This window comes from Astatotilapia calliptera, chromosome 23 (genome assembly GCF_964374335.1).
Source record: "Astatotilapia calliptera chromosome 23, fAstCal68.1, whole genome shotgun sequence".
NCBI lineage: Eukaryota > Metazoa > Chordata > Actinopteri > Cichliformes > Cichlidae > Astatotilapia > Astatotilapia calliptera.
The window spans coordinates 23,876,794-23,890,829 of record NC_137443.1 but is presented as its reverse complement, the minus strand read 5'-3'; the positions used below and the strand labels follow the sequence as shown (position 1 = coordinate 23,890,829).

Genomic DNA, 14,036 nt, shown 5'->3' with positions numbered 1-14,036 from the left:
AACCAAACTTTTGAGCGTTTGAGCCGCCATGTTTCCTGCCAGGTAAATGACGCTCCGCAACGTGGTGATGTCATTCAGGGCGACTGGAATCGATAAGGGAATCGTTTGCAAAAATGGCAAAGAATTCCAAGGAATTGAAACAGTGGGAACCGGTTCTCAACAAGAACCGGTTTTCGATACCCATCCCTAACGGTGGGTGCTGCTCCTGTCAGCTAAGAGCAGGAAACTGGGACTACAATTCACACAGGCTCACCAAAACAAGACAACAGATTATTGGATGTTTTGTTGTCTGATCAGTCTCGATTTCTGCCACGCCATTCAGAATTTGGTGTAAACAAAATGGAAAACTTTGGGCTCTAAGTACCAACTGAGCTTGAACGTGTCCATCCTTTTAAAACCACAGTGCACCTATCTTCTGATGACTGTAGGATAACACACTGTCTCACAAAATTCAGATAATCTCAACTTGTTGAATCTATGCCATGAAGAATTAAGACTGATCAGAAGGCAAAAGGGGGTCTAACCTAATACTAGAATTTACAAAACCACGACTCTGAGCAGTCGTTGGCGAGCCAACTTTCATAAAAGTCCACTGCTGGAACTCACCCCAGATGAGACTTTAACCCACAATCCCAAAATCCCTAGCATAGGAAACTAGTGCCTTATCCATTAGGCCACTGGGGTGTGCACACTGTAATAATGTAACAAAAACATTTTGTTCAGTGTACAGCCGGTACATTGTGGCTTGTTTATTTAAGCTGTCTGTGCTAGCAGCAGCAATCAAAGATTCTTATTCTTTCAGGAGCATCACAATGGTAAAGTAAGGTGTGTCTTTAAACATGGCATAGTTGTCGTTGGTGCCTTGTTGCAAAACTCAAATAAAACTGGTTTCTTGAACATGACAAAAAGTTCACTGTACTCAAAAGATTACCACAGTCGCCAGAGCTTAAGCAACTAAAAGCCCATTCACATGGATGTGCAAGCTGACAAATCTGCAGAAACTATGTGACGCTATCATGTCAATATGGGCAGAAAAGTCTGAGGAATGTTGCACCTCGTTGAATCTGTGCCATGAAAAATTGAAACAGTTTTGAAGAAGAGGGTCCAATACTTTTACTAGCAGTGGGTAGCTAATAAAGTGTCCGGTCAGTGTATGTTCACCAGCTGTGTCTGGTGGCTAGTTGGTTTTTGGAGGTTTTCATTCTCTGAAAACTCCTACCTATCACAGCTGAAAATGACACAAAAATTCTAAAGTTACATGCTTGAAAAAAGTACCCATAGGGCTTTTCCCTGTCTAAAAGGAATCACAGAGTCAGGAATTTCATCACCTTAAATGACCTCTTTTTACATGCAGTACACGCTGTCCTGCAATTCTATTTTTAACATGCATGTACAGGTTGGCCCTCGGGTCTTTTGCATCCTCAGACAGCTGCTCTAAGTGGCAGCTCCAACTCGGCTTCTAAGAAGGACACATTTTTAGTGGTTTTCAGCTCCCTGTAGCGTTTCTGAGATTTTAGAATATACTATTTATTTTATTTGAAGTTTTATTTGCGATACTGTTCTTACCTTTACTTCACTTACATCTTTTATTATTTTCGATTTCTTCTCTCTTACAGTTATAGCACATATAAAGCACGAAATGGTTTGATAGTACAGCCATCCTAACCATTTGCCATCAGAATAAGCTATTTTATTTACAGTTTTAGTGTTCTCCCAAGTTTTGGCAAGGCAAGGCAAGGCAAGGCAAATTTATTTGTATAGCACAATTCAACAACAAGGTGATTCAAAGTGCTTTACAGAGACATTAGAAACAAAAACAAATAAAAAGCATGATTTAAAATTGATTAAAACAAGCAAACAAACAAACTAATTAAACACACACATTTCACACCTGTTCGCGCGATCTGAACCCTTATCGTAAGGGGAGCTACCAGTCCTTCTGTGGACGAGCTACTTTCTATTTTAAATTCCCTGAATTTAAAATACTCTCTAGACCCAGTCTAGACCCAGTTGGGGAGCTACCCAGAGCTCTAAACCCACTTAACAAACAAACAAACAAACAAACAAACAAACAAACAAACAAACAAACAAACAAACAAACAAACAAACAAACAAACAAACAAACAAACAAACAAACAAACAAACAAACAAACAAACAAAACAGTATATAAAATCAAAACAGATAAAATCAGAACAGTAGATAAAATCAGGCAATGAAGGAACAAATAAAATAATGATTCTGACTTATCTGCACACCCCTCTTTTCCCTCCGAAACAAACTGGCTGGGGTTATAACCCATCTAATTTATTTTAATAAAACTAAGAGAAAAAACAAAATCGCTACCCTGCTATCAGCAAATCTAAATTCACACCTGCAATAGAGCTACATTTCAAGAAGCATGCCATTATGTACTTTGAGATGAATCTGTGAAACAATTTGTCAATAACCCGGTGAGTGACAGCCGAGTAATGAACACGGTGCACTCCACATCCAGTAAACAGCACCTACACCCCCTCCTTCCCCTCACCGAGCTACAATCTACAATGTAAGTTTGTCGCTCTGCAGTAATAACAGTCATCATCTCATCTCACAATTGTTTGATGCATTTATTTTTTCACTTCTTTAGCTGCTCAGGCATTGTGAAACATCACCCGGCTGCACGTCAATCACCTGAACAGACTGTCAACGTGCCGTTTGCAACCGCTGCTATTTCCCCACAGTAATGGTGAGTCTGGCAGTGAGGGGAATCAGTTGGCGACGGAATTGAGTTGTCAGTCACATCAGGAAATTGCAACTGTAAAAATGTGTTAATGCTTTGTTGCACCGGTTGATTTTTGACAGGTTTAAGCCAAATGAAAACCTGTACTCAGTGAGATAAACACTTGCAGATAGAGTATGAAACCCAGAGAAGAGAAGACGTGAAGTTTAGGCAAAGTAACAACTCAAATCAGAGAAGAGGAAAGATATTGTTCTTTTAAACTGCCTTTAGTGAAAGCTGAAAAGTAACTCATAGACTCACCTAACATGTGGTCTTGACAAGCTGCGTCTGGGATGTGTCCCTCTACATTTTCAGCCTTTAGGTTGATCTTCTCTGTCATTATGAGGGTCTAGAAAACGAACAAACTCCATGTTAGTGACAAAGTTATGACGTAAAGCAGAGATTTTAAACCTTTTTTCTGACACACCCTTAAAGGTTTGTCAGATAGACCTGAGAACACCTCACCATCCCCACTTTTCAAGTTCAAACACGTTTATTTGAAAATTATTTTAAACTGGAAACACTTTCAGCTTAGTAACCAATCATAGCAATTAAATTCAGTCACACCACAGTACAAATAGGACAGAAACCTTCTTGCTTGAACAGAGAAAATCAGTGGTTGCTCAGTAACTGCCCTGAATTTTTTCACATTGGTCAACTGATTGCAAGATGTTGCAGCAACCGCTCTCCAAACAATCCTAGTCTAGCTCAGATTGCCTGCAATCACTCTCAGACAGATTGGCATACATTTACTGGGAGTGGTCCCCAACTTTGAAATAACAGTGAAAGCCCGTGCTTTGAATAATTTTAGTATAGTATGACTAGTATAACTGCAGCACTAGTGAAATATCCCAACTATTAGATGACTGACAGTTTGTTCATCTATTCTTATTTTGCTAATAATTTGCTAATAATTTAAAATGATTCATATTTCTAGCTAGATTGTGTAATGGTTTAAGCTAGTTTTAGCTAGATGGTGCAAGTTTTATTGCTCTTTCATTTCTTCATCTAAATTTTTATTTGATAGGTACGCTGTTAGGTCATAATTTCTCCCTTTTTAACCCTAATTTTAGCGAGCTACTGTGACTTTCCTGCAAAAAAATTTCTCTTGCTTATGCCAACATTTATCCAGGTATTTTGACATGCCTTTTCTTAATTTTTTATTACTTATGCAATCCAAATCCCTATACATGTTTATAGTTACATTTCTATTGCTTATCAATTAATTATTTTTTTCTTTTAGATGAGTTGAGCTAAGCTGTCCACATACCCCAGGATACCTTCTGGATATATTAGACCGTATAGATGCAGCTTTGTTAGTATAAGCTGTTAACATTTATCAATTTAAAAGGCTTTCTTTTAGGTAATGTGCAAAAGAAAATTGTGGATGAAAAGGATCGGTTAAACCGATTCACGTACTATATGACTTTCCAGAGGACTGGACAAGCTTCTGGCTTTGTGAAATGTGTTGAAAGTTTTGTTCAGAAAGAAGTAAGGTAATTGTCACAGACTTTCTGCCATACTTTAATTAGGTTATTTTAAAAATGTGGTTTTGGGGGTGGTGTAAAAGGAGCTTGTAGGTCATAAAGTGTGGCTCTTTTGTTGTATTTCTGTGGGGAGAAGATAGACGGAAAGCTTGGAGGATGGTATTAAATGGCTCTTTTGTCAAATTGAGTGTCTGCGATAAGGGGCTCCTCCATGTTATCAAAATTTCACATCATCTGGATTAAATTTCCTACATTATGCGGTGAGACTGTCATTCTTTCCCCCTGTTCAGACTGCTCCTTTCAGTTTCTTTTATTATTGCTGTCTCCCTTCTTTCAGTCGCTCTCAAGCTCTCAGGCTCTCCGTCATATTTTGGCATTTTGACTGACAGGTAATAAAGAATAAACCCACAAGGTCAAGATTTTAGCATTTTGCTTACAAAGTGCACTGATATGATTTACAAAATCAAACAGCTGATAGGAGCCTAATTTAAGTCTGTACTACATCCACAGCCTGATGGCTGCCTCTATGTGAGATATAGCTTAAAAACCTTCAGCTTTGTGGAGACAACAACAACACAGGATTGGGTTTGATAATAAAAAAAGTAGGCGATGAATTGTAGGCTGAGTCAGAACACAATGCGAATCAATATTGAGCCTTCAGGGGATGTGATGGTGAAGAGGCAGAGGTGTTGTGGATCTGTTTGTGAACATGTTCATACTGTACAAGTGTGAAAACCTATGGGAATTTTGCACGTATGCGTGCACTGCAAACAAGCTTGCCCCAAAAACTGTAACAAAGTCCGCAGTGCATGTTTGTCTACTTACAGCAGTATCTGAACAGATCTCCATATCTCCCTTCGTTTCGCTGTGTTTTTTGGGCGTGGCGATCCCAGGCGGCGATGTGGCCACGGAGTTGCCCTTCACAGCGGTCCTGTCAGGAAATAAGATTTGATCTGTTTTTCATGTCTGTGTGCCGAGTACTTCCTTTATCAACTCACCAGGTAGAAAGCGAGACTCCTGATAAATTGCGTTGACCCACTCTTTCGCTTCATGAACGCGCAGGTAAACACATGTGTGCACGCACACATACACACATGGAAATGTCATCGCACGGTTAACAACCTGCATGAAGTGGTACTTCACAAGTGTTTGAAATCTGTCAGCTGGGTTTTTGAAGAGGAAAATGAGCAAAGAGAGTAGATGACTGTGGCTTAAACACACAATAATCCTGAGTGTTGCTGACTATGTGTCTGATCCCCAAACTGTTTATGCTCACTAGTGAAGAGTCACACCTCAAACAGACAGCTGCTGTTTGTGTTTCTCTGAACACACAAGCTTAATGTAGGGATTGCTCATGTTTAATGTAATAGAGCTACTACTTTGCTTCTGAATCGTTGATTCACTTGGTAGAAAGGCATCTCTGAGAAAGCTCGGTGACAGGAAATAATCAGCACAGCATCCGATCAATTAGGATAATAATACTTGATTTTCTTAATGACAAAGGTGTTGCTAACTCACCTGCCAAGAAGCTCTTTCACGAACTGGTCTTTTCCAATAAAGGCCGTCGTGCACTGGATCTGACTGGCAATCTGACCCATCTGATTGTTGCAGTGGTCCATAATGGAGCTAAGCTTGTTGTTCATCTCAGACAGACCCTGCACCTCCTGGCTTTCTTTCTGCTGATTATCATTTTTCTTCTTATCCTTCTTCTTGTCAGACTTCATCTGTTTGCCTCCGATCTTCAGCTCTTTCTTCTCCTCTTTTCCCTTGGGAGAGTCGGCTTTTTTAATACTCAGAGCTGGAAGTTTGCTCTTACGGAGGCCGAACCAGTTTGCCAGAGAGGGTCCCGTCTTCTGTTTGGCCTCGGTGGCAGCGACTTTCTCCTGTTCTTGACATTTCTGCACGTTCTCCTCAATTCCCATCATGACTTTCTCTTCAATAGTGGTGACTGTTGGGCTGATTTTTTTCTCCTCCATATCTGGGTGTTTGTTTGGGGAGTCCGCCTGGGTTTTGACTTCCCTGCTGAAGTCTGCCTCATTAGGGAATGCTGCTTTGTCTTCTGTCTCTCTAACTGGATTTTCCAAGCCGTAGACACAAGAGGACGGAGGATGAAACTGTGGATGAGAGGCAACCTTCGATGGCTTACGGATGTTTAAACCAGTCCGATCACTGATGGGTAAACTACGAACCACTTTGTGAGAAGGTGACATGACTGCCTCCCCCTTCCCTGTGCCCTGTGACCCCTCAACTTTAGAACCCGATTTGAAAGCTCTGTCAGGGAGGATGCCGTGACTATTTGACCCTGTCATCCCTCCATAGTGGCTAAGTCTTGTCCTTGGAGAATGAACAGGGCTCTCTGCTAACCCAGCACAGGTCGCTTCTAAGGAACTCTGTCTCGACAGAGAGTTCCCCCTTTCCCCTGAGTTGGTAATGATCTGAGTTCTGATTTTTCCCGGCCCATCTAAGGAATTGATGCTTGGTTTTTCAATGTAGTTGGTGCTGAAACTCTGGCTACGAGCTTTTGCCCCGTTCATCCCTAACGCTGGCTTTAAATGAGGTTTGGCAGCAATAGATATGGATCTGCCAAAAAGCTGACTACTCCTTTTCCCATTATCACAAACACCCCCTTCCTCTGGCACCATAAGAGCTTGTAATTCTTCTTCCAGTAACCTACACTGGACTTCACCTTTCCCCTCTGTAACAGACATCTTGGATGGCGAATCAATATTGTACTCTGTCTGCAAGTTGTCACACTGGGCAGAAGCATTTGAAGTCACAGTCTCCTTGGAGACTGAGTTGATATGATCTTTCTCTTGTTTGCCTGGTATAGAGGGACTATTTTTATGGCAAGGAGGAGACTTTAAAAATGCCTTAAAGCCCATTGGGATGCGAGTCTTTGAGGCTTTTTCTGCTAGGTTAGGGGACATAATAATAGAGCTGTCTAAAGCGTTGCCAGTTTGTGGCTCTGCCTGACCTTGAGGTGTGTCCTGAAGTGAAACAGGTAAACTAATAGAGGTCTTCTGCACTGACTGATGGACATTTTTATTAGCAGATCCTTTTTTGCTTGCAGGTGAGTTCTGAAATGAGGACCCTCTGAGGGCACTGTAGGGAGGAGGGACATTCTTCGAGGTTTTAGGTGCGGTTTCAGGTTCTCGAGCACACCCTGAGTTTGCAGAAGGGAGGTAGTCTTTCGTGGTCATCCACTTGGAATCGCCTTTAGCAGGTGTCTTAGTCATGGCAGGGGACTTTTGAAGGTGCTGACTGGTTTTGTCAACCAGTTTCTGAGGTGCAAGTGCAGTCCCGTAGCCTGCATCCAAGTCTAAACAGTCTTTATCCTTGATGGGTAGCGTTGATTGCATATTTGGTAAAAGTGAGGTGTGGTAACTTGGGGGTGGACCCCTCACAGTGGTTGGCGACCCCTCGTAATTTGGTCTGATCAGTAAAGAGGTGGTGCGGCCCGGGGGAGGGGGAGGAGAGGGGGACCTGAGTTTATTTTTGCTGTTTTCACAGTGTTTGTCTCTGGTTGGCTGTTCGCCGTTGTCAGCATACTCCAGGTGTCTCCTTGAGAGGTGAGGGGAACTCGATGAGGCGCCCTTATTCCATTCGGCCCTGCTGGGGAGCTTTGAGTTCACCGCTTTTGGGCTTTGAATACAGGTTCCTGGTGTCTTGATGAATCTGGACATTTTAACTGTCGGAGAGGAGGGGGACTTCTCCTGCCCAGGGGGTCCTGAGTTCCCGCTGTTACTTGGTTCAGTGGCAGAGCCCTTAGATAATCTCAGTGGGGATCCTGAAGGTTTATTACTACCAGGTATCTTTGAACTACTGTACTTGGAACCAGCAGCATCATTCATGGGAGGGATGGAAAGGCCTTTACTAGCTCGGTTGCTTGGTGGTTTGATAAGTTTCCGTTGTGGAGTCAGCTGCATTGATAGCCTCTCTGCACTTCCCTCCCTGCTACTGCTTTGCTCCCTTGGCTTGTGGGTCCTGATCTGATATTCAGACGGCTTCTCTGGAGACTCAAGAACACTGTAGTTTCTTGATTTTGAGGGTTTCTGCTTTGTTGGCCTCTCTTGGGGCACCAGTTCTGTGTAGTCAGGAACTACTTTGCTACCCTGAATGTCTTTTTGAGTCCCAGCAGCTGCTGCAAGTTTCTCTGCACAAAGTTCAATAGGCTCTCCTTCTGCATCAAATATTGCCAACACGCTCTCCTCAGATTGGGTGCATTTGGCCACTTTGGGCTCCTTAATCAGGCTGAAAGGCCTGGGTCTTCCATCTGCAGACTGGGTACGAACCTGGTCTCTCCGCAAGCACTGCTGTGTAATCAGCTTGGCAGCATCTCTTGACAACCTCTTCGAGTCCCTCTCGGCTTGCTCTGGTGGCTGGCTAAAGGACATTCGGATGTCACTTGACTCAGACTTTAACTCCTCCAGATCATCCGCATCAGACAGACGGGGAACTTCTGGTTCAGTAGGGGTGAGGTGCAGCTTCGATGGTCTCGTAAAAGCTGATATCCGCCCTCGTTCAGGGAGAAGGCTGTTAATAAAACTCATGAGTCTTTCAGGCTGCTCCTTTGAGTCATACCCAGAAGGGTGTTTAGTAGCCACAGGACTTGAGATAGTGTCACCTCCGCTGTCTTGCGTTCCCTCCCAGCTACATAAACTGTCTGAGATGCTGTGTGAGAGCTTCTTACAGTGAAACCAGTTGTCCTTGGTGGGGATGTTATCTCTACAACTAGAATGTGCTAGTTCATCATCTGCATCATCAGAATCATAAGCGAACTTCTTTCCCTGAGCAGTTCTCCCCACATGGGTAGGCCTAGACACCCCTTTACTGCTACTCTTGATGCCCAGTGAGTAGATGCCCTCATTGGAGTTCATGCAGTCTTTGTAGCCTGACTTGGAGACCTTGGAGGAACAGGAGGAGCTCCTGTGTTTCCTCCTTTGGAGCTTTCTCAGTCCTTCCAGTATGTGGCTCTCCTTACGTCTTGTGGGGAGGTGCTCCTCCTGAGCAGCACAGATATTACTAGGGGCTGACGAACCCAAACTCAGCCTCTTCTCCCACGTCAGAGATGACTAAATGGGAAAGAGAAAGGAGGCAGAGTCAGTCTCTGTGTAGTAAGAACACATATTCTTTAGTACGTAAAGCAATAGAACTGAGAAAAGCAAATCATAATGTTGGCTTTTGCGTGCAAGCTATTTTTATTCCACCACATATTTTAAATGCTTGGAATTAGGATGGTGCAGGACTGTCTTTAAATATGAAATCTCACATTTTCTCAGAAGCTTTAAACTCCAATTGGAAACATAATCAGCAAACTCATGCATGAAGGTTGTGGGATTAATTAAGGTCTCGAAATAAAGACTAAAGCACCCCTAATGAGCCTGATGAGCGAGGTGGTTTACCATTTTCCCACAGGAGCGTCCATCATTCCAGGTGTACGAGCCGCTGGAGAATTCACTGCACGCGCTCGACAGCGACAGCTCACTGCTGCTACAGCTGCTGCGTGGGTACACGGGGGCTGGCACTGTCAGGCTCAGCTGGCTCAGACATTTGGCCACAGGGAGACCTGCCTTTCCATTCAACTGAACCTCCTATGACACAGAAAAGAGGCGACATAGCATTAAGATGGAGTCACTTACATGGCCGCTTAACAATGTTTGTGAGTTACATAAGCTTTCCTTTAGTCCGACTAGACATCAAAAGTGTTTATGTGTTGGGTACTGCTGCATATCTAATTGCCATCATGCTGTTGATTTTGTGATGAAAGGTATTGAAGAAAACCTTGAGACACCCAATCAAATATCACAGAAAAGTCGACTAAATTGTCGATGTACTGCACTTTTCAAACTTAAAGAAATACCGATATCAATCATCTTTCGTGTGCAGTCACCACACCGCGGCAGATGTTTGTCCAATTAGCATTTCCCTGAAGACAATCTGACAATGACAGTGGAGTTTAAGATGAGGAATCTGATACATCCATGGCACAGTTTTCAATTCTCTAATCTCACATTCGTGTGCGTGTCACTTAACACGGCTTATTTAAGGATATGTAGAGGTTTTGCTCATCCTGATTACAAGATGATTCATAATTCGCTTTTCAGCCATTATTATTTCATTTTCTTTTTCTGCTCTGATGGCACGCATTAGGGTTTATCAGGTGGCATCCTCAGAGGGGTAAAAGGGCAAAGGAAATGGAGCAAACTCATTTTCGGGCCTTAATGCATAATATATAAGATGATTAATGTTCCAGAGTGTCCTGTGGAGTCATTTTTACTGAAGACGAGTCTCAATCGATGGTTTTCTGGTAATATGACAAGGATATATCCCTCTTAGTGCCAAGTGATACTGCTGGCTTTTCCTGCTGAGAGCACAGGAGGGGTCACGGATTTGGATTTTAGATCTGTATTTTAATATCTTGGAATGATTTCTTGATGGGAGACGGGGGTATAGTTGTGCTGCAACACTTGGATGAGTTATATGGGTAGGGGAAAAAAAGTACATTTAATGTTTCCCATTAGGCTTACATTAGAGGGGGAGTCTGTATTCCTGGAAAGTAGGAAAGCCTTGCTTCTCTCTGGCTCCAGGAGCAAATCTGCTGCAGACAGATCCATGATCCGAGAGTGGAGTTTCTGAAAGTCAAACGGGAAGTACACGCAAAGATGAATTTTTGACTTTGGGGGATCTCAAGAGGAGCATCTGAGATGACAGAAGAGCATAATTGGTATGAAGATCTTTATCAGTACTTTATGCGGCGCACAGCATAGCCTGAAATTCCTTTTTGTAGCATCTCAGCTGGGCGTGAGGATTTTGATCTGAGTATTGTCTAAATCTCCCTCGAATGACAAATATTTAAAGAAAGCAATTAAACAAAGTAATCATTTGAGTTCATTTTTGAAAATCTCAAACAACTGCACAGTAGGCTGAGGCGGAGCAATATTTTTTACCTATCTGATTCCCTCCACTGGTGCCAAACGGAGCCCCGATTCATCCCTCTCTCTCTCAAAGTCATTAATGTCATCGTCCAGAAAAAAAAAAAAATAATAATGTGAATAGGAAATAATTGCATCAGGGAGTTTGGGATTGCTTCGATTTTTTCCCCCTTTTTTATTTGTGCTAGTCTCTTCTGTTATTTCACTCCCATGCTTAAGAGGGAAGGATATAAAACCAAATACATTTCCACATATTAATCCCAGAACTTAATTACACTGGATTCCCTGAGCTCAAATTAACTTAAACTAGAAATCTGCAGGAACAGAACACTTGATCTTGTGCTGCATTTCCTGCCAAGGGTAGAACTAATGCTCACTTAGGGAGTATATGCATGTGCTTCTACGCACTGGTCGCTTTGTTTTCTTTTGTTTTTGTTTTGTTTTTTAATTCAGTTTCTACCATTAAAGTAAGTGGCGACTCACATGCTGCGCACCCCTTGAAGAAAATAAATTGGGTGTTATAAAAGCAAAAGTCACCCACGGTAAATGGAAACTGAGCTTTGAAAATGATCTCCTCAAATTTTCCTTCAATGGCATGAACGTTTTAAAATAAAAATGGTTTCAATAATGGTTTTATTTACTTCCATAAACCTCTTTCCCGACTGTGTATATCGACTTGTGAAAAGAAAAAATACACGACTTCTAATGACACCAAAACTTCCCTGCTTTCTTTTGTCTCTTTAGAACAAGTAACCTGTGTTGCATTCATTGTGGATTTTTCACTCCAACTTCAGACAAAAAAAAAATCCAAAAGAAAAGCTGCTTTTTGTATTAGAGAAAGCCTGTGAATAAGCTGTTAGCGTGACTGATTTTTGTACCATCAGCGACAAGGTGGTAATTTGCCATGGAAACAGATCGATGCCCATTTTCCATGTTTCCTCTGAACAGACTGTATAAGGACCGTATTCTTTACCATTTGTAAGATTTATAAAAGCATCCGGCTTTAGATGCTGGCACAGAGTTCTTTCTAACGTGTTCAGGTTTCAGTGAGTTCAAAAACAGTTAAGCTACAGGGAGGATTTCTTTTTTTTGCCTGTTACAGATCAAAACTTAACTTTTAAAATGATCTTGCCGAACACTCATCAGATTTATAAATATAAAGGGTTTGTTCTGTGCCCTGGAAAGCTTAGGAGATCACATTCTTTCAAAAGCAAATAAAGGCAAAAGTAGTAGTAGTAATATCGTGCAGTTGTACTAGTTTGGGCATATATATATATATATATATATATATATATATATATATATATATATATATATATATATATATATATATATATATATATATATATATATATATATATGTCTGTATGTGTGTGTGTTAAGGCATTAACAGCAAAAGAGCAAAAAAAACCTAACATATAAAAAAAATGCATCAGAGAGTTAGGGGTTTTCTTTGATTAAATAAAAAAAATATATTTTAAGTGCAAATTCTTGTCTTATAAAAAATATGCAATTTTCACTTTTCTTTTTAAAAGCCGACAAACTGCTGAAAAACTAATTATTAGAAACTTCTACAGGACTAAACGTGATAAAATAAAATTTGAGTTCATTTCGTTTTGTCAAAATACAGTGCATCTCAGGTTCTGTAAAATTGTTTGTAACTGTTTGTTAAACACAATCCCACTGTTCCCAAGAACAGACCGCGATTGAGCTGCTGAGGTCAAAGTGATCAGCCTGTGCCAGCTAGGACTCGGGTAATTCTGTACCCGGGTTTGTGACAGTTCTGCTTCTGTGTCTAAACTTTGTCTTGTACTGCTCTTAAGCATGTTTTAATTATTGTGCAGTATAAACGGCCTAATTAGTATTATTCGTTGTATTTTTACTCAGTTGTATATAGCATTCGTATTCTATTTTTATCTTATTGTATATTTTTATTCTATTTTATTCTACTGTATATAGTATATTATTTTATTCTATTCTGTACAGCTGTGTACTGTATTTATTCTTATTGTATTCTAATTTTTGCCTCATAACTTTTGCACTGTCCACTTCCTGCTGTGACAAAACAAATTTCCCACGTGTGGGACTAATAAAGGTTATCTTATCTTATCTTATCTTATTATTATGATATGTGATAGTTTTAGGTTTTTAAATAAAAAGCTGTCTTTTTCACATGGTTTGTTAAAAAAACAAAGCTGACAACCTTTTTCAACGAATGTTTCATCAAGAAAACATCAAAACCATATCGAAACAGTTTTAATTTAAGACAGATGAAAAAACATCTACAGGATTTGAGTTTATTTTGTTTTGTGAAAAAAAATACAGTTCAGGTTCTGTAATTGTCATTTTACTTTGTTAATCTTTTAGTTCTTCACACTTTCCTTGTAACATTTTTTATCTAAAATTATCTTTTGTTAAACATAATCTCACTAAGAACAGGCGGTGTTTGAGCTGCCGAGGTCACAGTGACCGACCTGCGTCAAGCTAAACAGTCGTTGCTATTTTAGCAACCGGCTTCGTTCCATTTCTGCTTTTGTGTTTTTTTACATTAAACCTTTTCACCCTCACAGTGCTCTTAACCATGTTTTAATAAATGTGCAGTATTTGTAGTTGATCTTTTTTTTCCTTTTATTTAAAATTTTGATTATTGTCTATAAAGCACTTTGCAGTTTTTGCTTGTAAAAGGCACCATCTAAATAAACATTGTTTGGTTATTATTTTATTCTGTCCACAGAGATAACTGTGTATGAAGCTCTGATGCGACACGGCCGGGCCTGGATGCTGTCCACACAGGATGGGAGTGGCTGAGCTGTCACGGGGGGGCTCTGATCTTATCATGACGGTGCTGGATTTCACCT

General features: G+C 40.9%; 1 protein-coding gene across 11 annotated transcripts in view; it reads right to left on the bottom strand.

The window, feature by feature from the left end:
* Positions 1 to 14,036, bottom strand: part of LOC113016073 (nck-associated protein 5) — a 187,367-nt gene that overhangs the window by 22,900 nt on the left and 150,431 nt on the right. For 10 of the 11 annotated variants that reach the window (XR_013905111.1, XM_080297118.1, XM_080297117.1 and 7 more), the window contains 5 exons: positions 10,774 to 10,878; positions 9,649 to 9,837; positions 5,765 to 9,318; positions 5,072 to 5,177; positions 3,021 to 3,108 (listed from right to left, as the gene is read on the bottom strand). Coding sequence is in view for 10 of the 11 variants with exons in the window: in XM_080297118.1 (XP_080153244.1) it covers positions 3,021 to 3,108; positions 5,072 to 5,177; positions 5,765 to 9,318; positions 9,649 to 9,837; positions 10,774 to 10,878 (4,042 nt within the window). In the remaining variant the exon portion in view is untranslated. Of the gene's footprint in view, positions 1 to 1,733; positions 2,040 to 3,020; positions 3,109 to 5,071; positions 5,178 to 5,764; positions 9,319 to 9,648; positions 9,838 to 10,773; positions 10,879 to 14,036 lie in introns of those variants that run through there. The other variant, XM_080297116.1, reaches the window with a different exon arrangement.